Raw genomic sequence first — 24,994 nt, 5'->3', positions numbered from 1 at the left:
CAAAAATATCCTCAGCATGCCCTTGTTAAATCCCACCTTATTATCAGCATTCATGCCCCAGTTACTCGTCCATGTCTTCTTAACAAACTGTTTGGCCCTGAAAACAGCCATAGCAATCTGCCAAGTAATGTCCATTTCTTCTATGTCTTCAGGATGAATTTGATCCAAATCAGCAAATGACGGCTGAGGTGGAAGATCTCCAGCTACAAAAGCATTGTAGCAATTAACTAGCCCAGTAGCTAGAGCTAGATTTTCATCAGAATCTTTAGGGTTTGAAGAAGAAGCTACAGTTGGCACATTTGAAGCAGAAACAGCTTGTGGAGTAACAAATGTCTGATTTTGATGGTGAGGGATAGATGAAGCAGCAGCAAAGGTCTGAATCTGAGGTTGTTGAGCTGCAAAGGCTTGACCTGAGGAAGACATAAATGATGAGAGGGCATTGTTGGATGAGATTCCAAGATTTGTAGTAGAATATGAGTTCACATGATTAATCTCTCTCTGTTTGTCATCAATGTCACAAGCTTTGATGATTGCCATGATTTCAGCAAGAGTGAGGCGATTCAAATCCTTGGTTTTCTTAATCACAGCAACATTCATATCCCATGATCTAGGAAGAGCATTTATAAGCTTCTTGTTGATTTCTAAATTGGTCAAGAAGATCCCCGATATGTTCATGTTAGTTGTGAGAGTTGTGAACCGTTGCAGCTGAGCCTCAAGAGTCTCTCCTAGAATGTAGTTGAACATATTGAATTTTTATCTCAACATGTCCTGCCGACTCTCCTTCATATCTTCATTGCCCTCATAAACTTCAATTAGGGCTTCCCATAGATCTTTAGCCAAGGTGTACTCACGAAAACCTTGAGCAATGTCAGGAGATAGTTCCATAGTTAAGGTGGCTAAATGTAACAGCCCGGAATCTCAGGTATTGTTAAATTATGTTTTTGGGTGAGTTAAGAGGGGACTCGGCGAGTCGGAGCCTAGACTCGCCGAGTAGGATCGCAGACTTGGTCGCGGGTTCGCGACTGGACTCGACGAGTCCGATATGGACTCGGCGAGTCTACGCTGTTTAGTGAAAACCCTAACCGTTCAGGTTTGGGTCGTATATAACGCACTTATAGGCCGTCATTGTCCGTCTTTAGTCGACTGAGAAGAACCCTAAACGGCTGTGGGCATCTAGAGCAAGATTGAAGGATATTAGGGCTTTGAAGAAATTGTTGTGCAAGGAGGAGAAGAGTTTTGGCTAAAGGAACAGCAAGGGATTCGAGTTCTGCGGTTTGGAGACACAGTGAGGGCATATTTCAGGTAATATTTCGGATTCCTTTCTGTTATGTTGATGTGTGCATGGATATAGGGTTTATGGAACCCATTTGGTGATTAGATGAATTAGTACCTTGTTACCCAACAACTATAATCATGTATTAGGACCTTTAGAGGTCCAGAAGGTCCCATGCTTGTGTATTTCGGGACGAAACTTATCTCAGGAAGCAGTTTGATCGACTGCATGGCGTGGACTCGCCGAGTCCGATGAACAGACTCGGCGAGTAGCTTGGAGATTGTCTGGAACTCGTCGAGCTGTTCTTCAGACTCGGCGAGTGGAGTCGGGGTGGCCCCGCGATTCTTCCACAAGGATCTCGTCGAGTCAAGAGGGATACTCGACGAGTAGAAAGGGAACATCAGGGGAAGTCGGGGAGGACGTCTAGACTCGCCGAGTCGCCATGGCACTCGCCGAGTCCGGTCGAGTTGACCATTGACCGTTGACCGTTGACCGTTGACCAGAGTTGACCTAAGTCTGCCTCTTTAGGGATAGTCACACTTATAAGATATAAGTGTTAATGAGAGATATGTGATGTTATAGGGAGGTTGTAGCTCGTCGGATTGTGCACGAGTGACTTCAGGATTTGCTAGCTTTCAGCATTTACGAGGTGAGTCTTCTCACTATACTGTACCCGGAAGGGTTTGACTGTGTGACCGGAAGGTCAGATATGATATGTGATATGTATGCTATATGTGGTAAGTTATTTGTTATATGTGCTATGTATGTCATGGGCCGGAAGGCGATTATATTATGGGCCGAAAGGCAATATGTTATGGGCCGGAAGGCGATATGTTGTGTGATGGACCGGAAGGTCGGCGTGGGTAGGACCGGAAGGTTTACCCAGCAGGGACGGAAGTCCCCTGAGACACATGGACCAGAAGGTCAGGGCCTGGAAAGGCGTATGTGCGTAAGTTGTATATTGGGGAACTCACTAAGCATTTATGCTTATAGTTGTTTATGTATGTGTTTCAGGTACTAGCGAGGACCGTGGGAAGGCGCCGGCGTGATCGATACACACTGGAGAATGTTTTTATGATCTTGGGATTTTGACTATTTGTATTTGATAGAATACTTAAACTCTTTATGCCTTGTTTTGAATGGAAATACTTTATTTTTAAAAAATGAAAATTTTGTTTGAAAATTTGAGTTGTTACAATTGGTATCAGAGCCTTGGTTTGAGGGATTCGAGTGCACCTTCGGGAGTAACTGAACTCAAACCGAGGATTTGAGGAAAACTTTTTAAATAAAGGCATAAACTTTTGTAAATGGTTGTGTGGTAAGCAAGAAAGAATCAGTGTGTACGATCAGTCAGCGCCCGAACGGTAAAGATCCCCAAAATACCTTACAATGTTATATGATATAAATTGTTATGCATGCTAGAAGACTAGGTATTCATGATAGGACTAGAGTGGCCTGATTTGTGATGCCTTAGTCTAGGGAAGTTTGCCGATATGAGATGCTTTGCTAGTATGCGGGTAGATAGGGCATATCAGAAGTAGAGTAGTCACTATCCGGGGTTTGGGGAGGAAGACTTGGGATGAATGCTGATGCGGTGTGGTCGGTAGTATTGGGCCCGTACTACCGAAGACACCGGGTCAGTGGGAGACCCAAGTACGAATCCCTGGATATCGGAGACTGAGGAGGGTTGCGTTATCGAGTGCAAATACACTCGATGGAGTCTCTGATAGTTTTATGTTGTATTTCAGAGACATCATGGTTAGACCACGCCACGGAGCGAGTACGAGCGGTGTGAGTGACGAGGAGATTCGTCAGATGATTCACGAGGAGGTAGCGGCGGCGATCCGGGCTGAGATCCCAGAGATGTTTGGGTCTATTAAGACCACCCTGATGGAGACATTCGATGAGCGGTACGCCGCATTGACTGAGGCTGCAACCGCTGCAGCTACCGCAGCTGTGGCCGCTGCTAGGCCACAGGGGGGTGACTCGTTGCTGTTCCGAGAGTTTAGCAACACGAAGCCACCGGAGTTCGATGGGACGCAGGATCCGATTGCTGCGATGAGGTGGATCGCGGACATAGAGGGGTGCTTCTACACTTGTTCATGCCCGGAGCACCTGAGGGTACGGTTCGCTTTGAACCAGCTCCGTCTGGGAGCGAAGGACTGGTGGAAGTTCATGACGGCGAACTTCACTTTGGCAGAGACTACAGCGGTGACATGGGAGGGGTTTATTGCCATGTTCAGGGATGAGTACGTTCCCCCAGTGGAGCGGGAACGATTGGTTCAGGAGTTCTTAACCCTCAAGCAGGGTACAGATTCGGTGGCGGCGATCACGCGGAAGTTTCATGAGAGGGCGATGTTTTGCCCCGAGCTGGTGTCCACAGAGCAGGCTCGGATGAGCCGGTACTTGGGTGTCTTGAGGAGGGATATCCGGGAGTTTGTGTCAAACTCCACTTACCATACTTTTGCTGAGCTTCAGGCGAATGCCAGGAAGCGCGAGATCGAGTTGGAGACCCAGGCCAGGGAGGAGGCCGAGTCTCAGCGGGTGGACCGGCGACCGGCTCAGTCCCAGCCGGCAGCCAAGCGGATAAAGTCCGCCGATTCGAGGACAGGAGGTTCGAAGGGTCGCACTTGCGGGAAGTGCGGCAAGAGTCATGATGGGGTATGTCGATCTGGTGCTTGCTACAAGTGTGGCAAGGAGGGGCACATTGCTAGGGAGTGCCCCAAGGGATTTACGGTTTGCTTTCATTGCAACCAGACTGGCCATAGGAAGGCCGAGTGCCCTCAGCTTCTTCAGGGATCTGCACCTGCTACCGGAGCTACTGCGACTCGACCGGTGAAGGCTGAGGCCCCGATGGCTCGGGGAAGAGCCTTTCAGTTGACTGCGGAGGAGGTCCGCGCTGCGCCCGATGTCGTGGCAGGTACTTTCCTTGTGAACTCTGTGCCTGCCTTAGTGTTATTTGACTCGGGTGCGAGTAGGTCCTTTGTGTCCTTAGCCTTTAGTCAGCATATCAGCGCTAGTCGTGAGTCGTTGAGTCGACCTTTGAGAGTTTCTATAGCGGACGAGAAAGTGATCTGTGCCACGGAGGTTCTTCGGGAATGTGTGCTAGAGATTTTCGGGGTTGAATTCCCGATTGACCTAATTCCTATTGCGATGCGTGATGTCTGTGTCATCGTGGGCATGGACTGGTTGAGCCGATTCGGCGCTGTCATCGACTGTGAGCGTCAGCTGGTGACTATCCGAGACCATAGTGGGGGAGTTCTTTCGGTGTACGGCGAGGGTACCCGTTCGGGATCAGCTTTTTGTTCGGCCGCTAGGGCGAGGCAGTGTCTACAGCAGGGCTGTAAGGGTTTTGTGGCGTATGTGATGGATACGTGGAAGGGTTCTGAGAGACCGAAGTCAGTTGAGGAGGTCCCTGTGGTGCGTGAGTTTCCAGATGTTTTCCCCGAGGAGCTGCCAAGAGTACCTCCTGTGAGGCAAGTAGAGTTTGGTATCGATCTGGTTCCGGGGGCCGCGCCTATTGCTAAGGTGCCCTATTGTCTTGCACCTCCAGAGATGAAAGAGTTGTCCTCGCAGCTCCAGGAGTTGTTGGGGAAGGGATTCATTCGGCCGAGCAGCTCGCCGTGGGGAGCACCTATTCTGTTCGTCAAGAAGAAGGATGGTTCACACCGGATGTGCATTGATTACCGGGAGTTGAACAAGTTGACGGTCAAGAACCGTTACCCGTTACCAAGGATCGATGATTTATTCGATCAGTTGCAGGGAGCATCTTGGTTTTCCAAGATCGATCTGAGGTCAGGGTACCATCAGGTGAGAGTGCGGGATGAGGATGTCCAGAAGACAGCGTTTAGGACGCGATATGGGCATTATGAGTTTGTGGTGATGCCTTTCGGGCTCACCAATGCCCCGGCTGTGTTCATGGATCTCATGAACAGGGTATGCAGGCCGATGTTGGATCGGTCAGTGATTGTATTTATCGACGACATACTGGTGTATTCGAGATCTAGAGAGCAGCATGAGGAGCATTTGAGGGAGGTCCTTGAGGTATTGAGGTCGGAGAAGCTTTATGCAAAGTTCTCCAAATGTGACTTCTGGTTGCGGGAGGTCCAATTTCTAGGACATGTTGTTAATCAGAAAGGGATATTGGTCGATCCGGCCAAGGTTGAGGCGGTGATGAGTTGGGAGGTGCCGAAGTCACCCTCTGAGATCAGGAGCTTCCTTGGGTTGGCAGGGTATTATCGGAGATTCATCAAGGATTTCTCCAAGATCGCAGTGCCACTCACCAGATTGACCCGGAAGGGTGTTGCATTCTCATGGGGGCCCGAGCAGCAGACCTCCTTTGAGACACTCCGCTAGAGGTTGTGCGAAGCCCCGGTATTAGCCCTCCCGGAAGGGATGGAAGATTTTGTAGTATATTGCGACGCATCGATTTCGGGACTGGGGGCAGTGTTGATGCAGAGGGGTCATGTGATAGTGTATGCGTCGAGGCAGCTGAAGCCTCATGAGGCGAGATATCCCACGCATGATTTAGAGTTGGGGGCAGTAGTATTCGCTCTCAAGATTTGGCGTCACTACCTGTATGGGGTTCGATGTACAATATATACGGACCATAAGAGCTTGAAGTATTTGATGGATCAGCCCAACCTAAATATGCATCAGAGGAGGTGGTTGGATGTGGTCAAGGATTATGATTGTGAGATCATGTACCACCCAGGTAAGGCTAATGTGGTAGCCGACGCGTTGAGCCGCAAGGCGGAGAGCACTCCATTGCAAGATGTATGCTTGATACTGACTGTGATGACTCCTGTATTGGATGCTATTCGTGGGGCACAGGCTGAAGCTGTGCGACCGGAAATGCAGAAGAAAGAGCGGGTTGTGGGGTTAATTTCAGAGTTCGTTAAGGATGGGCAAGGGCTTATGACATTTCAGGGTCGGATTTGGGTACCGTTTATGGGCGGGACGCGTATTACTTTGATGGAAGAGGCTCATAGATCGAAATTCTCGATCCATCCCGGTGCTACGAAGATGTATTTGGACTTGAGGAAAGAGTATTGGTGGCCCTGTATGAAGAGGGACGTTGCATGGTTCGTTGAGAGGTGCTTGACCTGCCGTAGGGTTAAGGCCGAGCACCAGAGACCGCACGGCAAGTTACAGCCATTGGAGATCCCCGAGTGGAAGTGGGAACAAATCACTATGGATTTCATCACCAAATTGCCAAGGACTGCCAGGGGAGTTGATGCAATTTGGGTGATTATGGATAGGTTGACAAAGAGTGCACACTTCCTTGCCATCAGTGAGAGTTCTTCAGCGGAGAAGTTGGCGGAGATATATGTGAGAGAGGTAGTATCTCGGCATGGGGTACCGATCTCGATTGTTTCAGACCGTGATGTGCGTTTCACTTCCAGGTTCTGGAAGAAATTTCATGAGGAGCTGGGTACTAAATTGCATTTTAGTACCGCATACCATCCCCAGACAGACGGTCAGAGCGAGCGGACGATTCAGACGCTGGAGGACATGCTCCAGGCGTGTGTGTTAGACTTTGGGGGTAGTTGGGATGCGTATTTACCTTTGGCAGAGTTTTCCTACAACAACAGCCATCATTCGAGCATTGGTATGCCACCTTTTGAGCTGTTTTATGGTAGGAGATGTCGGACCCCCATTTGTTGGGGAGAGGTGGGACAGAGAGTGATGGGCAGCACGGAGATCGTGCTTCAGACGACAGAGCAGATTCAGCAAGTTAGGCAGAGGTTATTGACTGCCCAGAGCCGATAGAAGAGTTATGCAGACAGGCGCCGATCTGAGCTTGAATTTCAGGTCGGCGACTTCATTCTCCTGAAGGTCTCCCCTTGGAAAGGAGTGATTCGATTCAGGAAGAGGGGCAAGTTGGGGCCCCGGTATATTGGGCCATTTCGTGTGATTGCAAGGATAGGCCGGGTAGCCTATCGGTTGGAGTTGCCAGTGGAGTTGGGACAGATCCACGACACTTTTCATGTGTCGCAATTGAGGAAGTGCATAGCCGATGAGTCGGCAGTGGTTCCATTGGAGGATATTCAGGTGGATGCGAGCCTGAATTATGCCGAGAGACCAGTGGCCATCAGGGATCGGAAGATCAAGGTTCTGAGGAACAAGGAAGTACCTCTGGTGTTGGTTCAGTGGCAACACCGTAAGGGGTCGGAAATGACTTGGGAGCCGGAACGTGAGATGCGGGAGCAGCATCCGGAACTATTTTCAGAGTGAGACTTCGAGGGCGAAGTCTAATCCAAGTGGGGGAGAATTGTAACAGCCCGGAATCTCAGGTATTGTTAAATTATGTTTTTGGGTGAGTTAAGAGGGGACTCGGCGAGTCGGAGCCTAGACTCGCCGAGTAGGATCGCAGACTTGGTCGCAGGTTCGCGACTGGACTCGACGAGTCCGATATGGACTCGGCGAGTCTACGCTGTTTAGCGAAAACCCTAACCGTTCAGGTTTGGGTCGTATATAATGCACTTGTAGGCCGTCATTGTCCGTCTTTAGTCGACTGAGAAGAACCCTAAACGGTTGTGGGCATCTAGAGCAAGATTGAAGGATATTAGGGCTTTGAAGAAATTGTTGTGCAAGGAGGAGAAGAGTTTTGGCTAAAGGAACAGCAAGGGATTCGAGTTATGCGGTTTGGAGACACAGTGAGGGCATATTTCAGGTAATATTTCGGATTCCTTTCTGTTATGTTGATGTGTGCATGGATTTAGGGTTTATGGAACCCATTTGGTGATTAGATGAATTAGTACCTTGTTACCCAACGACTATAATCCTGTATTAGGACCTTTAGAGGTCCAGAAGGTCCCATGCTTGTGTATTTCGGGACGAAACTTATCTCAGGAAGCAGTTTGATCGACTGCATGGCGTGGACTCGCCGAGTCCGATGAACAGACTCGGCGAGTAGCTTGGAGATTGTCTGGAACTCGTCGAGCTGTTCTTCAGACTCGGCGAGTGGAGTCGGGGTGGCCCCGCGATTCTTCCACAAGGATCTCGTCGAGTCAAGAGGGATACTCGACGAGTAGAAAGGGAACATCAGGGGAAGTCAGGGAGGACGTCTAGACTCGCCGAGTCGCCATGGCACTCGCCGAGTCCGGTCGAGTTGACCGTTGACCGTTGACCATTGACCGTTGACCAGAGTTGACCTAAGTCTGCCTCTTTAGGGATAGTCACACTTATAAGATATAAGTGTTAATGAGAGATATGTGATGTTATAGGGAGGTCGTAGCTCGTCGGATTGTGCACGAGTGACTTCAGGATTTGCTAGCTTTCAGCATTTACGAGGTGAGTCTTCTCACTATACTGTACCCGGAAGGGTTTGACTGTGTGACCGGAAGGTCAGATATGATATGTGATATGTATGCTATATGTGGTAAGTTATTTGTTATATGTGCTATGTATGTCATGGGCCGGAAGGCGATTATATTATGGGCCGAAAGGCAATATGTTATGGGCCGGAAGGCGATATGTTGTGTGATGGACCGGAAGGTCGGCGTGGGTAGGACCGGAAGGTTTACCCAGCAGGGACGGAAGTCCCCTGAGACACATGGACCAGAAGGTCAGGGCCTGGAAAGGCGTATGTGCGTAAGTTGTATATTGGGGAACTCACTAAGCATTTATGCTTATAGTTGTTTATGTATGTGTTTCAGGTACTAGCGAGGACCGTGGGAAGGCGCCGGCGTGATCGATACACACTGGAGAATGTTTTTATGATCTTGGGATTTTGACTATTTGTATTTGATAGAATACTTAAACTCTTTATGCCTTGTTTTGAATGGAAATACTTTATTTTTAAAAAATGAAAAAGTTGTTTGAAAATTTGAGTTGTTACACTAAAGCCCTTTCCAGCTCCTCAATTTTCTCAAACTCTTCATCAGTGTAGTTCTCAACAGCCTTGTCAATTACCTGTCCTCCAACTGTCATAGTGATTCTAACAGGACCTTTAATAATGCTTCTCCATACTTTGAAATCTTTCATTTTAATGTATTTTTTAATTTTGTACTTCCACTCGGGAAAACCATCTGCAGACATCAATCTTAGAATACGTGTAGTGGTGCCCATGACAGTATCAAGTTCGTGAAAATGATTTTGACTTTGAGAATCCATATGAAATTGAATCAATTTAAAAATCACAAAATTAAAGTCACAGAAGTGTTTGTGGTTGATGAGCTTACGACCGTAAACAGGGTTTACGGTCTATGAGTTCACGGTTTCTTGAGTTTACAGTTCTTGAGTTTACGGTTTCTGAATTTTCGGTTCTTGAGTTTACAGTTCTTGCAGATTCACAGTTTACGGTTGATTACTTCTTGAATTTATAACCGTAAAATGTGTTTACGGTTGGCAATAAACTCCCAGAAAACTTTTAAACACACGTTTTGCAGTAGATTCAGATCCTTTAACCACTTAGAATACCAAAACCAATGTTCGAACAATGAGAATATCAGTTTAAGCACCCCAAATTTTGATTGAAAGAAGCTTGACACCGGCTACTACTCTGATACCAATTGTAAGGTCCAAATAAGGATCTTTACCAGTGATCAAGTAACAAACAATCACAATAGAAGAATAAAATGAAAAGAAATCGAGCTTGCACACGTTTATATTCAGAAAAACGTCAGGTACAACTCGATGGAACACTCTGTAGACTCAATGGCATCAACAACCACTAAAGACCAACTCCTCCACTATTTATATAAGACTCAGACCGCAAACTGAGTTTGCTACCGTAAACAAGGTTTACGACCGTAAACAAGGTTTACGACCGTAAACTAGTTTACGGTCGTCAACACAGTTTACAGTCTTAAACCCACAAACATACCAAAACACATACACAACTCATAAACAGTATTACAAACTCTATCCAAAACAATATACACTGAAAGCCTAGACCAAACCATTAACTGGACTCTTCAAAAATGAAGAAAATATGGAGAACAATAGTGTATTCTAGCATAATGTATTATGTTAGAATTTATAAATTGTTTCTTAACAATAATATTCTTTTGGAATGGATTAGTGTTTTTGTTATATTTTGATGTTTTTTTTCTGTTTTTAGCAATTTTTAGTTTTAATATTTAATAATAAATGTAATCCTTAAACCATTATTTGTCATAATTTTTTTATAATGAATGTAATAATTTTTTATAGCCTTATTCTTTACGGATGAATATAAATAGTGATTCTTAAAGAATAAAATATGTATTCCTTAAAAAATGTTATTCTTGATAATATGTTGTATAATTTTTGAGCATGTTTAATATAGAAAGTATCTTGAATGAAACCATATTCTGTAAGAACAAAACCACAAATATATTTACTAGTTTATTGTTGATTTTATGTCATTCTGACAGAACAAAATCGGTTATTATTAAAAATAAGATTAAAATTTAATTAGAATTAATTTAAAAAATTCAGATTTTTAAAAATAAGGGAATTTAATGATCCCTTAAAATCCGAAATTTTCCTTTTTTAAAATAGCTTAATTGACCAAAATATCATTTTGCTATAATTTGTGTGATTATATGATATATGTTATCCTATTGTAATATCATAGACCCTTAGATCATGACTGTTGATTCTATTCATCCTATGGTCAAGATCTGTGCATTATGGCACATAATAGTTAGTAAAAACAAAATAACCTAAGCACACACACACACACACACACACACATATATATATATATATATATATATATATATATATATATATATATATATATATATAAGGACAAATTAAACAAATGACCCCTATGGTTTGGTGTTTGTTACGCGCCTAGTCCCTAACTCCATTTTTTAACCCTGCCAATCCTTAATAGTTTGGTTTAGTGCACGTCTGGTCCTTCATCTAACCTTCCGTTTGATTTTGGAGTTAAAACCCCCACGTGCCTTGCACGTTGAGGGTTATTTGCTTCATTTTACTTATTCATCCTTCAAAAACCCTAGATCGGTGCATCCCCCTTTTCTTCCTCTACGTTTTTTCTCTCATTTCGTCTCTCGTTTCTTTAATGGACAAAAAATCAACAATGGTGAAATGTAATTGCAGGAAACCAAGTGTCATACTGACATCATGGACCGACGACAACCCCGGAAAAAAGTTTTATGTTTTATGGTTGTAAAAAGAAGGTAAGGTCGTTTTGATTCTAACTCAAGCTTTTGTGTGATATTGACCGTAAATATGTTGGATTTGAACTTGACAGGGACCTAAATGTAAGTTTATTGGATGGGTTGATGAGGAAGGATGTGGACGATGTACTAGGATAATTCCAGGGCTGTTGAAGGCTAAGAATAAAGTTGAAGCTGAGAATCAGCTGCTGAAGATAATCATTATTTTAAGTTGGGTGTTCATAGGAATCATTATTTACAAGTTGTAGTGCTTAAGAAGATCCAACTAGTATGCTATGTAGGATGTTTATGTCTTTTTGAACTTATTTTGACTTTTATGATCCATGTAGTTGGTTGTTGTATGTGAATTTGAAGTGTTTTGAAGTGTTTCTGGAATGTATTTTGATTAAGTGTTTGGGAATTTGATAATATTTTGGTTAAGTGTTTGATTAAGTGTTTCTGGAACTTATTTTGACTTCTATGATCCATGTATTTTGATTAAGTGTTTCTGGAACTTATAGGGAAAAGTGTTTAATTATGTGTTTGATTAAGTGTTTCTGGAACTTATATGGAAAATTAAACACTAACAATTGACAAAAACAACCAATAACATATGCTAACAATTGACAAAAACAACCAATAACATATGCTAACAATTGACAAAAACAACCAATAACATATGCTAACAATTGACATAAACAACCAATAACATAAGTAGAATTTAATAAAGGGTAATTTAGTTTCCATACTTTCCATAACATAGTTTCATACATCAACAAAATGATTAACCAAAAGAAACACAATTTACCCAAAAGTATTAACCATAAAGACACAGTTTTACCAAAAGGACACAGTTTAACCAAAAGAACTGATTAACCAACAAAACATACTTTCGCTAATGGATCAAGTCCCTTTCCCTCAACCTGCTTTTCCTTTTCCCTTACCAAAACCACCAGAACCACTAGGAGCACCAGGAGCACTAGATTTTGTCCCTTACAACTCCTTGCATTATGACCAATGTTGTTGCACTTTGAACAAGTGACCGACTCAAGGACTCTTGATGCACTATTACCCTTCACTATGTCATCAATTTCATAAGTTGATTTTCCGTGTTTCTTCTTTGGTCTACCTATTAAGACACGATGTTTAGGAGGAACCAAAGTTGTTGGACACACAGACTTTTACCACATGCTTGGGCTCAATTTTGAATGAGTACATCTGTTTCCAAGTTTTTAGCCAATATACCTCATGCACCCAAGTTTTTGGTATTCTGACATCCTTACTATTCTTTCTCATCTCCCATATAGTAGCAAAAACATGTTTGCATGGCATCCCAGTGAGTTCCCATTTCCTGTAGGAGCATGTTTGTTGAACCACATTCACCGCGTACTGGTCCATCCAAGTGCCACTTACCTGATACTTACCATTTCCACAAAAAACAGATCTATAATCTTCTTCCTTTTTTATATTTTACAAAGTCTGCATAACTGTAGGTGTCAAAGGACCAATACATTTCCTAATGGCCTTTTCTACATTCACAATCTTCTTCATTAGATATTCCCTAATGAACTCTAGGCAAGTAATAACTGGTTTATCACGGCCCTCATTCAGTTTTCCATTGAATGTTTCACACAATTTAATAAGAATCACATCAGAATGTGCTCTCCCTGTCTAATCACATCACTTAAAGTCAATACTAAAAAACTACATAAACCAAGAAAACATAAAGAATGTTACTAGAATGAAATGTTATACCAGTGAAATGGGACCTAGACCAGTGTCGAGGTGGTATCTTCTTAAGCCATTCATAACAATCCTTGTTCAAAGTATTTAGCTCTTCCATGCCTTTGTTAAACTGTTGTACATGTGTTGCACTTACACATGTCTATAAGAGGTCTTCGAAAGGTTTACCCCTCCACTGCTTCCTCATCTTATCCCGAATGTGACAAACACGGTAACGATTTTCATCACAAGGAAACAAGGTTGCAATTGCATTTAGAATACCCTAACAATCATACATAGATTTTGTTAGTAAACAATTTAGAAATAAAGTAAAAAATCTATGATTTTAGTACCTTTTGTCTATCTGTTATAAAACTGAAATTAGAATTAGTATTCAAGCCAAGATCCTCCCCAAGACAACTCAAAAACCGAGTCCATGAATTGATGTTCTCTGTTTTAACCACCGCATATGCCAATGGATATGTGCCATTATTACCATCCAGTCCCTGCATTTTTATGATAAATAACAATCATACATAGATTTTTACTTATTTTTATGTATAGCAATAAGTAAAAGAACAAAAATTAAAACTTACCACGGCTGAAAGAATTTGTCCTGGAAATGGATCCTTCATGAAAGCACCATCAAAGCCAAGAAAATCCCTCTTTCCAGATGCGAACCCTTTCTTTAAAGCTCCTAAGCATATGTAAATGCGTCTGAATGTCCTAGTTTCACTGTGTGGATTTCCTTCGCTTTCAACATCAACCCTAACAATCGTATCTGGGTTACGAGTTTGCAGCTCAACAATATAATCTCTGAGTAAACTATACTAAGTAATGAAATCTCCTTGCACAAGGTTTAGAGCCTCAGATTTTGCCCTAAATGTTTTCATCCAAGAAATATCTACCTTAAATCTCCGTTGTAGTTGTTCTTGCAAAGCCCTAATTGGAATAGTAGGGTTACTTTCAACCTGTTCAACAGTGTTAGAAGAGAGGAATTTATACGTACATGCTTTCACTATTCTAGTTTGAAGACATTTATGGACTTTGTTGTACGTTTTAACTGTCCAGTTGACATCTTTTTTCCATTTACTAGCTAATAAGACCCAAGGACATATTTCTTCTTCATTGTTGACTTTTACATTAGGCCCAAGCTTTGGTATTGTTCCCTTACAAACCCATCTCACTCTATTCTTGTCATTTTTTTTCAAGGGCCAACTCTCTTTTAGTCTCTATGGCATAGAGTTTTACCTTATCCTTAAACTCCTTTGTTGAACCAAATTTTTGAAAAATATATAAGGGTTCAGTAACAAGTGCTTCATCATTCTCATGTGCCCTTTGAATTGCTCTTATTGACTTCTTTCTTTGACCATTAATCCCCTCATCTGATGATGAATCGGATGCTAACAAGTCAGTGTTAATCACCTCTAAAGCTTCATCATTTGTGCCTTCATCAACCACAGTGTTAGACGACCCTCCAACCCATTCCACATCTTTGTCGAAATTCATTTCAAAGTCTTGCATATCCACATTAATATCATCCGATATATTGTCAATGTCCACAAAAAAATCACTATCATCGCTTTCATCTTTGTCACTCTCTAACTCACCAAAATTACCAAAGTAATTAGCATCATTAACCAATTCATTCTCCATATGATCAGTGAGAGTAGCATCATTACCCAAATCATTCTCCATATGATTAGTGAGAGTAGCATCATTACCCAAATCCTTCTCTATATGACCAGTGGGTGTAGGATCATTACCCGATTCTTTCTCCATGTGATCCATGCCATCCTCCAAGTCAACAACAGGTGTCTCATGCCACTCCAGGAACAGTCTCTTTGAACAAGATAGAGGTTTAGTAATCTCCGTTATATGAACTTTACTGTGGGTTGGGTACATTAAATAGGTGTGCAAAGTAGTTTTGTCATGCTCTATATATACGTCAATTAACTTATGCTTAGCCACAAAACTCCCCAAATAACGAACATCTTCATCACTAGCTAAAGCGAATAACCCAAAATCTAAATCGCCAAAAGGCCTTTGAAAGTGATAGTAAAGTGGTTTACCTATTGAAGCATACCCTAGGTCTTCCATCATCTCATCAATGTCTTGAACAGAAATGGTATCAATGTCCAGTAAATCAACAAATGTTTGTTTCCCACGAATATACTTCCTTCCAGGAAAGCTTGTAAACTCACCTCCATAGTGCATTCTTATTGAAAACATTGTCGGATGTCCAACTATAGAGGAGAGAAAATCGTTTTTAGCTAAAAAAATTAAACCTTTAACAGTCAATATCATTCAAACGAAAGTCAATCAAACATACCATAACTTTGATCAACTTCGATTTCAGCCATTTCACCACAAATGCACCAAGAAACCATTGCAGTTCTTCGTTCTTGCAGCCGTCGCTCCTAGGGTTTTCACGTAAGGATTTTGCACATAGATGTGTCTTTTTTTGGTATACAATTGTGTTGTACAATGTAGAGTATGGTCGTTTAATTGAACGCATCGATTTCTTAAACTAGCGGTAGGATGAATAAGTAAAATGATGGAAATAACCCTCAACGTGCAAGGCACGTGGGGGTTTTAACTCCAAAATCAAACGGAAGGTTAGATGAGGGACCATGCGTGCACTAAACCAAACTATTAAGAATTGGCATGGTTAAAAAATGGAGTTAGGGACTAGGCGCGTAACAAATACCAAACCATAAGGAGCATTCGTGTAATTTGTCCTATATATAAACTAAACCGATTAAACCGAAATAACCGACCCAATAACACCTCTATGACACTTCCCACACCCAATTTTAATTCAATTATTAAAAATGTAGTTAAAAAATATAAAACATTAAATTTAAATAAACAGACATATAGTTAAAAAAAAACTGTAAATTGTATAACTACAGAATGGTTATGTTAAATAAATTCTACGACTACAAATGCACATTGTAAAACTAGATGGTTTTGTGAGTAGGGATGGAAATTCCATCCGACCCGGTGGGGAACCCGGTTGACCCGCCCCAATTGGGGACGGGTATTCCCGGCCAAAACGGGTACCGGGTACGGGGCCGGGGATCCCCATTAAGCTAAAACCGGGGATGGGGCCGGGGCCGGGTATAACAATCCTCAACCCGTCCTGCCCCTGTTTTATATATATATATATATATATATATATATATATATATATATATATATATATATATATATATATATATATATATATATATATATATATATATATATATATATATATATATATATATATATATATATATATAATTCATTAAATTTGAATTAAGTCCACTAAAATGAATTGATCTATATTAGACCATTAGAGATAGAGTCCATATACCAAATTAAGTTCCCAATTTCAAGAGTTCATCAATCGTCATTTTGTTCGTCGATCTGTATACCAAATCGACACTTTTTGTTTTGATAGTTGTAAAACTTTATGATTGATGTAAACAGAATCTGCTTATAGCATATGGTTTTGATCACTTATTAAACTTGGTTTTTTTTTGTAAGTTGAGTTTATTATGTTAATAGAAGATTGGGGATGGATTGGGATGAGCCGGGGATGGGCCGGGGAAAAGCTCATAATACAAAGGGGAGGGGATTTGATTCCCCACATCCATCGATGATGGGGATGGGAACGAGGTTAGACACTCGGGGATGAGGATAGAGATAGTCAACCCTGCTCCAAACCCGCCCCATTTTCATCTCTATTTGTGAGTTCCATGTAATAGTTTCTGCATTTTAGTCGAGGAATATATGGCATCTGCAAAATTCCTAGAGCAATTTTTTATGATAAGAATTAGAAAGGCATTTACATCTTTTTTTTTTACATACAAGAGATCAAACCCAAGCTTACAAGGTATGTGACTATGTTCAGTTTTTTGCACCAAAAAGAATTCGAAAGTAGGTGTCAACCCCAACTTGTTCCACCTTTTTACCCTACACCAATCTTACGTACCCCAAACACAAATACGCTACAAGATTGTCATGTCTATCAAAATGAACTCAAGACACACGCAACCATGTGAGAATTGAACCAAATCCACGGCACACAGACATAAAACACGTGTACACGAAAACAGTACTATCATCATCGCACGATATACAACCACACAAGGACAAAGTACAATAATCAACGCACGAGGTACTATCGCAAATATATTAAACAATATGCTTCTCAATTCTCATAAAAAAAAGGTCCATAAAAATCCCCCCTAAACATCGCAAAACCCCCAAAAATCAATACAAACTAAACCCAAAAAACTGACTAACAATAATCCCAACCCCTAACGCAATCGCCACTAAAGACGAAATCCACGTCAGCTTTTCCGTAATCCTCGGGATTCGATCCTTCAACGCCTGACTACACGACCCGATAAACACCGTATAACTCCCCATCGCGATAACCGTCCCCACCAAAAACATCCCCAAAAACGCGGCTCCCGCCACGCGGGACGGAAGCGCGAGCGCAGGCAAAACCATCATAAGCGCGTCCGGTTGCAACCCGTGGATAATACCCGTTGCAAACGTCGCAAATCCAATTTTCTTTTTCTTCGTGGGCTCCGGTAAGTCATAAACACTAACATCACATTCTCCGTTTTCCAAAGCGACACATGGCGTGGGGACCGCTGCTTCGGAGGCTTCACGGATTCCCATGGCTCCGATGACTAGAAGGGTAAAACCGACAACTCGCGTGCCCCAAGTGCGTATGATTTCGATATGGAGGCGGTCTTTGAGGAGGAGGAAGAGGAGGCCGAAGATGACCTGCCCGGCATCGTGCCCGCAGCCCCAGAGCGCACCGACAAGCGCGCTCTCGACGCGGGACCGGCCGATTGAGAGCGGGGCGAGGGCGGCGAGGTGGTCGGGACCGGATAAGGTGTGGAGGCAACCGGCGAAGAAACCGGTCCACGCGCTTGATAGGAGCTCGCTTCGGATGAGTGGGTTGGAGCCGGTTTTGGTTGCGGTTTGGAAGGAGGCGAGTGCGGGTGAGATGAAAAGTGGTTGGATTGTGAAGATTAGAGCCGAGAGTAGAATTATTGATCCCGTGATAACAGCCTGAAAATTATTGATAAATGTTAATGGAAAATACAAATCAAGATAACGACTTTACTTTATTAGTAATAAATGCACGAAATACGGAAATAGTAATGTACTTTCATTTATTATAGCATCCTACTTCCATTTTTTTCTATTAGAGAATTGTAATTTAAGTTTTTTATTCTTATTGAAGCATGGTGTTTTGAGAAATCTACCCAATTATATAGCATTGTACTTTTAATGATCTACAAGAAAATAAATTACAATTATTAATTTTTTAGCATATTTTGACAGTTAGATTCAAAAGATGACAAGTACAAGAAAAATGAGATGGCAAAACAGGCAGGAATGGGTATTGGAATCATTGGATAGAGAATAAAATGGGTGTTTAAATGGGTCAAGTTGACCTGCCAACACTTTTCATTATCCTTTTTCTTATAAAATCACAGAGTAATCAATAAATCAATATATTACATAGAGTAAATTACACGAATGGTCCCTATGGTTTAGGGTAATTTGCGTGTTTGGTCCCTAACTTATATTTTTAACTCGGAAGGTCCCTACTGTTTGTTTTTGTTACGCATTTGGTCCCTATATTACCTAAAAAACTATTTTGCCCTTGATTTTTTTAATTTATTTAAATAAACACACCCCCAATCTCACCCCTTTCATTTTACTTTATCTATCCTACCATTTTTCCCTATTTAAATAATAATATTTTTAGGTAAGACAGGGACCAAACGCGTAACAAAAGCAAACAGTAGGGACCAAGCGTGTAACAAAAACAAATAATTGGGACTTTCCGAGTTCAAAAAATAAGTTAGGGACCAAACGCGCAAATTACCCCAAACCATAGGGACCATTCGTATAATTTACTCTATTACATATTTTATAACCCAATTTATATTGTTTAGAAGTGACTTTGTGTTTATAACCCATGGTAATTATGAAACTAAACAAACATTTAACCTCGATAAAATGTTTATGAAAGTTTCCACGTGTTATTATTTCAAGTATACTACACTTACATTAGACTCTTAGCATTAACTTGCTATATATATAAGTAGTGAATTTAAATTTCATCAATTTTCAAACTCAAGAAATTAATATGGGGATTCAACACAAGTAAGAAGCAACCATGGTATAATTTGGTAGTTAACAAGATATCAATCTTCAAAACAAATAACTCTCTGTTTGTCACTTTAAAATGGCAACACTACTTGAAAGGAAAAGAAGGGTAAATGCAACAGATAGTAGTTTACTTACATTTATTTGTTTATTATAGCATCCTCATTTCAGTTTTATCTATTATAACATTATGCTATCAACTTATTTCTTAGAGGCATTGTAATTTGAAAAATATATACCCAACTTTAGAAGTGAAAATTGCTTTGTATTTGGATGATATTGCTAGAATTGAGTAGAGCTTTCAAAGTAAAATGTTGAAACAAGGAAATGAAAGTGGAATGTTATAATAGACAAATAAATGAATGTACATTGATATAATGTGTGTAACAACTTCAAAAACTGTTTATTACACTAAAAGCAATGCAATTGAGGCATTTACATGAATAAACTAGTCATACACTTCATTCCTCCCAAAACAAGGGAACACTTTGGAAATTCAAGCATTCATTCTACTTCTGAAACTATAGAATCAAGTAAATGATTTCTGATTTTTTGATTTTATTAGAGCCTAATGTGATATCTATCTAATAATCAACAAAGAATGTGATTCTTATCGTCTTTTACAGTTAATAGGCATGGTTCATTTGACTCTTAAAAAGTCAAATGCTGACTTTTTTATTCTAAAAACACTGCAAATAACCTTTTGAATCATAATTAATTTAAACTCCCAACACTATTGACCTTTTAAATTAAATATTCAACTCCCACTACTAATAGCACTTTTAATTTATAATTCTTTATAGGTCTTTCGGAAATAGTACTTTGGGTCATTTCCTATATAGTATTAGCACTTGTAAATACCCCCCCCCCCCCCCCCCTTCCTTTCCGTCTTATTGTTCATGCCACCCATGATAAGACTCCATTTTTGACTTAGAGGCTCAATGATTGTTCTTCTTGGTCTTTATCATATCGACATAAATACTTTTGGCCTTTCAGTAGTTGTCACGGGTTAAACATAATAAACATTCTTTAATCTACAACGAATATGATTCTTATTGATTTTAGAGCTAAAATTAGCAAGCCAAATGCTGAATTCATCATCCTAAAAACAGCGTAAAGACCTGCGTACTTAGAATTTGGGGTACGATTTGGATTAATATCAAGGAATCGGAGAAAATTTCCGATACTATTCCGATTAAAAAGAACCAAAAGGCAAAAAGTAACTTTTCACAGAGAATCACGATTCGAATCTATATTTTACCAATAAAATTCAGATCAAATCAAGCATATAACAAAGCAGATTCAAAACCCTAAATATATAATCCAACAAAATTTAGCATATGTAAGACCCGAACCAACAATTCAAGTTACCAAACATCGTTAAGATAAAGAAATTTTGCGTTCGAGAATAATAATTACCTTCTGCTGATGAGAAAATGTCTGCGACAATTGCTGCAGGAAATGGGGTTTGGGCATAACAGAACCCTTATTTTCCGAAAAAGACAAATCTGTTTCTGGCGTTTTGATGACCGACGATGAAGAATTAAATGACGGATTCTGTTCATGTTTGCAAGAGATTGAGTTGACTCGGAGGGTGTAGTGGGAGAGATTGAAGAGTTTAGTGGTTTGGAATCGGGCGAGTTGGGGAAGAAATGGACGGGGCTTTAGGTAGAGCTGATGCTTCGAAAGGATATGGTGGTTGGGGTTGTGGATAAGCTTTTCCATGGTGGCGCCGCCGTGTCTGCCGTTATCTGAAACGCTCCGTCCGCCGTGCAGACTGTGTGTGTGAGAAATTGTTCCACCGGGTACAGAGATTTGGTGGATTTTAGGATAGAAATCTTGACTGTTCGCCCATTATGTAGACGTGGTATTACCAGCTATATACCTTTTCTTTTTAGGATTTTTAATCAATTAGTTTGAAAAATTATTTGTCAAAACAAAGCTTAAGACTTATTTTTCTCCATTTAATAATATCATTTAATATTTTAGGTTGTAGGTTTGGTTTTGATGATGTATTGTTGAATGGTGGTGGGGTATTATTGATAGTGGGTTTGACTAGTTAAAAACTTGAACTTGATTATATCAATATATACTAATTATCTTGAGCCCAATCTTCGTAAAAATGGTGAGTAAAGAAGAAAGGGTATCCATCCAAAAGCACTAGGAAAACATGGGGAAAAAGTAAGCTAAGTCAATATTGTTTTCAAAGCACTAATTAACAGAAAAATAACTAGGAAATTTACTAAGTTCTCAAACTCTTTCAAATTAATATACATCGAAGCCTCCTTAGCTTTAATCCATTGCATTTGAAGTGTTCAGTATTCTCTAAAGAATGTAGTTACCAACCCCGCATGCAAACCTAGCTAAGTTAAGCAAACACGTGCGCTTAACTTGGTCAAGCACGCTAGAAGCGATGTTCATGAAATAGAAAAAAGATCTAGGTGCACTTTACACTTTGCACGGCGTATCGTTCGTTGTGATCTGATGAGATTTTATTTTAGCAGGGCTCGGATTGGACTGACTAGGGGTGCGTGTTGACCCCACGTTGACTTTCTAGATGGATACATGGAATATTTTCAGAAGTCTTCAAAATCAGATAAACACCATGTTTATAATCAAATAAGCTTTGGGTTTTTTAGGGTTTTTTATGTAGTAAAATTGTTAAATATGACACATTATCATAAGGTTGTCGTCGTCATTAGTTTAATTTTTGGGGACCTCTTGTGTTTTCCAAATCAGTATAAATAGGACTTCTCGTATCCCATTTATTCCACACCTAAACAAAATTGAGATCTACTCTCTCTTCTCTTACTATGCATGTACATTGTTCGAGTTTTCGAGTATTAAGTTTATCCGTTTGTTGTTGGAACGAACGATAAATCTCTAATAAATTATAGGTTTTATGTTGAAGCTTACATTCATTTTGTAACATCCCGAGTTTAGGGGTGCAAAGTTCAGGGTTCAAAGTGAAAATGTGAATGGTCAACTCGGCGAGTCCATGGGGAGACTCGGCGAGTAGGGTCGCGATTCTGGTCGCGTGTCTAGTGGCCAACTCGGCGAGTCGGTGGCTGGACTCGGCGAGTTGGTGTTGTGTGGAGAAAACCCTAATCCCAGGGATTTGGCCCTATATAAAGAACATAATACCCTCTCCCCAGCCTCTTTGCTCTCCATTAAAGTCCAGAAACCCTAATATTCGTTGTGAGAGAATTAGAAAACATTTGGATCTTGAAGGGGTGTTTGTTGAAGAGATCTTTGAAGACTAAGAGGCTTGAAGCAGGGGGCTTTTCAAGGTTTTGACTTATTCTTCTGTTGGAGCCTTCTTTTGAGGTAATGATTCGTTGCTTGAGCTGTTATCCATCTAGATCTATCATTTGTGGGATTTTTGGGTGTATATCTAGTGTTATCTTGAGTTTGGAGGTTAGATCTGAGGTTGCTACCTCAGATCTAGAGTATTGATGATCCAAAAGAGCATAAAGTCCCTGTTCAAGAGCTGTTGATGAAGTCTTTTAGCCCCAAACCTTAGCACAAGAGTGTATTATGCTTAGATCTCCTTGGATTCACGTAAAGTTTGCCACTTTACGTGATGGATGGCTTGTATAAGAGTAGATCTATGGATTTGAGACCCATGCATGGCTTGGAAAGCCTCTGTATGGGTTAAGAGTTAGTAGTACTCGGCGAGTCACATGGGTGCACTCGGCGAGTTGCATGAAGATAGGCAGAAACTCGGCGAGTTGGAAGAACAATTCGGCGAGTTGGAAGAACAATTCGGCGAGTTGGTTGAAGATAGCCTTGAACTCGGCGAGTCTGTTCTTGGACTCAGCGAGTCTAGTCTTGAGGTCCTAACCTTTTCTGGTTAAACTGAGAATCGGTGAGTCAAGGGATGACTCAGTGAGTTGAGTAAGGTTTGACTCAGATTTGTGGGACTCGGCGATTCTTGGGGCGACTCGGCGAGTTGAGTCGTGTTATGGGAGTTTTAGAGCATGGGGACTCGACGAGTCAGTGGGTTGATTCGGCGAGTAGAGTCAGTCAGGAGGGTTGGCTTTGACTGAGGACTTTGACTTTGACCAAGAGTTGACCAGTTGACTTCCATGGGTATTTTGGTTGTTATTGGTATTTATTGATTTCGGTGATTCAGTGGTGGAGTTCGTGTCGGTGGTCGGAGCAGCGTGATCTTGTTCTTCAGTCGGCAGTAGCAGGTGAGTCTTCTCACTATACTTTACCTTGAGTGGTAATTAGAGTTATGTGACAGAGTTATTGTATGCTATTTATGTGATGTGTGGCACTGCATTATTTCTATGTGATTTATTCTGTGTGTATATTAGAGTTAGGACCGGAAGGTCCACAGAGCTAGGGCCAGAGGGTCCACAGAGTTAGGTTTAGAGTTATGTGCCAGTGTAATTGTATGCTATTTATTTTCTAAGATTTATTGTGATATGTGATATCCATGATTATGAGTTATCAGAGTAATGACCTTTGGGTCCATAGAGTTAGGACCAGAGGGTCCACAGAGAGTTGGGACTGGAGGGTCCCACTGTGACACACAGAGTTAGGGCCCAAGGGCCCGCAAAGTTATAGCCTTAAGTGGCTAATATGTGTTAGAGTGGTATTTTGGGGACCTCACTAAGCTTTGTGCTTACAGTGTTTTGTGTGATGTGTTTCAGGAGAGACGCCTAGATGAGTATTGTGGTGGTTATCGAAGAATAGTTAGAACCTGCGAGGGGCAGAGTTGCAGAGTTCGGTGGTACCTTGAGAATGAGCAGAGCAAGCGGAGTTATCATCCAGAGTGAGCTCTATGTATTCTTCGATGCCCGAATGGAGCTTGCTTCGTGCTTTGTGGAACTCTCGATGATGGGAGTCAGCTACCAAGTGAATATGACGATATTCAGGAGGTAGATGACTGGAATCATTAGGAGCTCTTCAGCAGCTGATGGCAGAGAAGTGGGGGTGACCTTAGCTGGCGGAGTAGAGCATTTCGCTGAGGAGCGAGCACGCGTGGCGGAATTAGTGAACGAGAAGGTTGAGCAGCTATTTAGGAGCTCTGGAATGGTCTGGTGGAAAGTATGGGTAGATGTGGCAGGTAGTATGGGCCCGTACTACCGAAAGCAGAGGACCCATACTCGATACAGGGAGTATTCTGAAGGTTCTAAGTAGCAGATTGAGGAGTGATGTCATGGTTCGAGTACCATACATCGTAGCAGATTAAGGAGTGATGTCATGGTTCGAGTACCATACATCATAGAAGATTGAGGAGTGATGTCATGGTTCGAGTACCATACATCGTAGCAAATTAAGGGGTGATGTCATGGTTCGAGTACCATACATCGTAGCAGATTGAGGAGTGATGTCATGGTTCAAGTACCATACATTGTAGCAGATTAAGAAGAGATGTCAGGGGATGAGTACCATGGTTCTTAGCAATTGATGCTTGTGATTCTCTGGTTGTCCGACCAGGATTGATTGGTATAGTTTGGACGCGTGGGGTTTTAGGCCTAAGGGCCATGATCGAGTCCGAAGAGGCACCCCTTAAGAGGGAGGTCGGGAGCATTTCAGAGTATTATTGGTAAGATGTCAGACGTAGTCGCAAGACTCAGGGATTTGTAGAGAAGGCATTTATGGGGGATTGCGGCCTGAGTGAGCGATCAGTCAATTAAGGAGATGTCACCTTCTGTGACCTGATGGGTGCTATTTATGTTTC

The 24,994-nt window shown here is 41.5% G+C and overlaps 1 protein-coding gene across 1 annotated transcript; it reads right to left on the bottom strand.

Annotated features, from left to right (window-relative positions):
* Nucleotides 1–17,263: 17,263 nt before the first annotated feature.
* On the bottom strand, nt 17,264–21,168 carry LOC111919301 (chloroplast protein FOR GROWTH AND FERTILITY 2). The gene is made up of 2 exons (XM_023914906.3): nt 20,719–21,168; nt 17,264–18,189 (listed from the first exon to the last, which is right to left on the bottom strand). The coding sequence occupies exons 1-2, from the start codon at nt 21,022–21,024 to the stop codon at nt 17,374–17,376; spliced, it is 1,122 nt and encodes a 373-aa protein (XP_023770674.1). The 5' UTR covers nt 21,025–21,168; the 3' UTR covers nt 17,264–17,373.
* Between the last annotated feature and the right edge of the window lie 3,826 nt (nt 21,169–24,994).

Source organism: Lactuca sativa, chromosome 8 (genome assembly GCF_002870075.4).
Source record: "Lactuca sativa cultivar Salinas chromosome 8, Lsat_Salinas_v11, whole genome shotgun sequence".
Lineage (NCBI taxonomy): Eukaryota > Viridiplantae > Streptophyta > Magnoliopsida > Asterales > Asteraceae > Lactuca > Lactuca sativa.
This window is presented reverse-complemented; position numbering and strand designations above follow the sequence as displayed.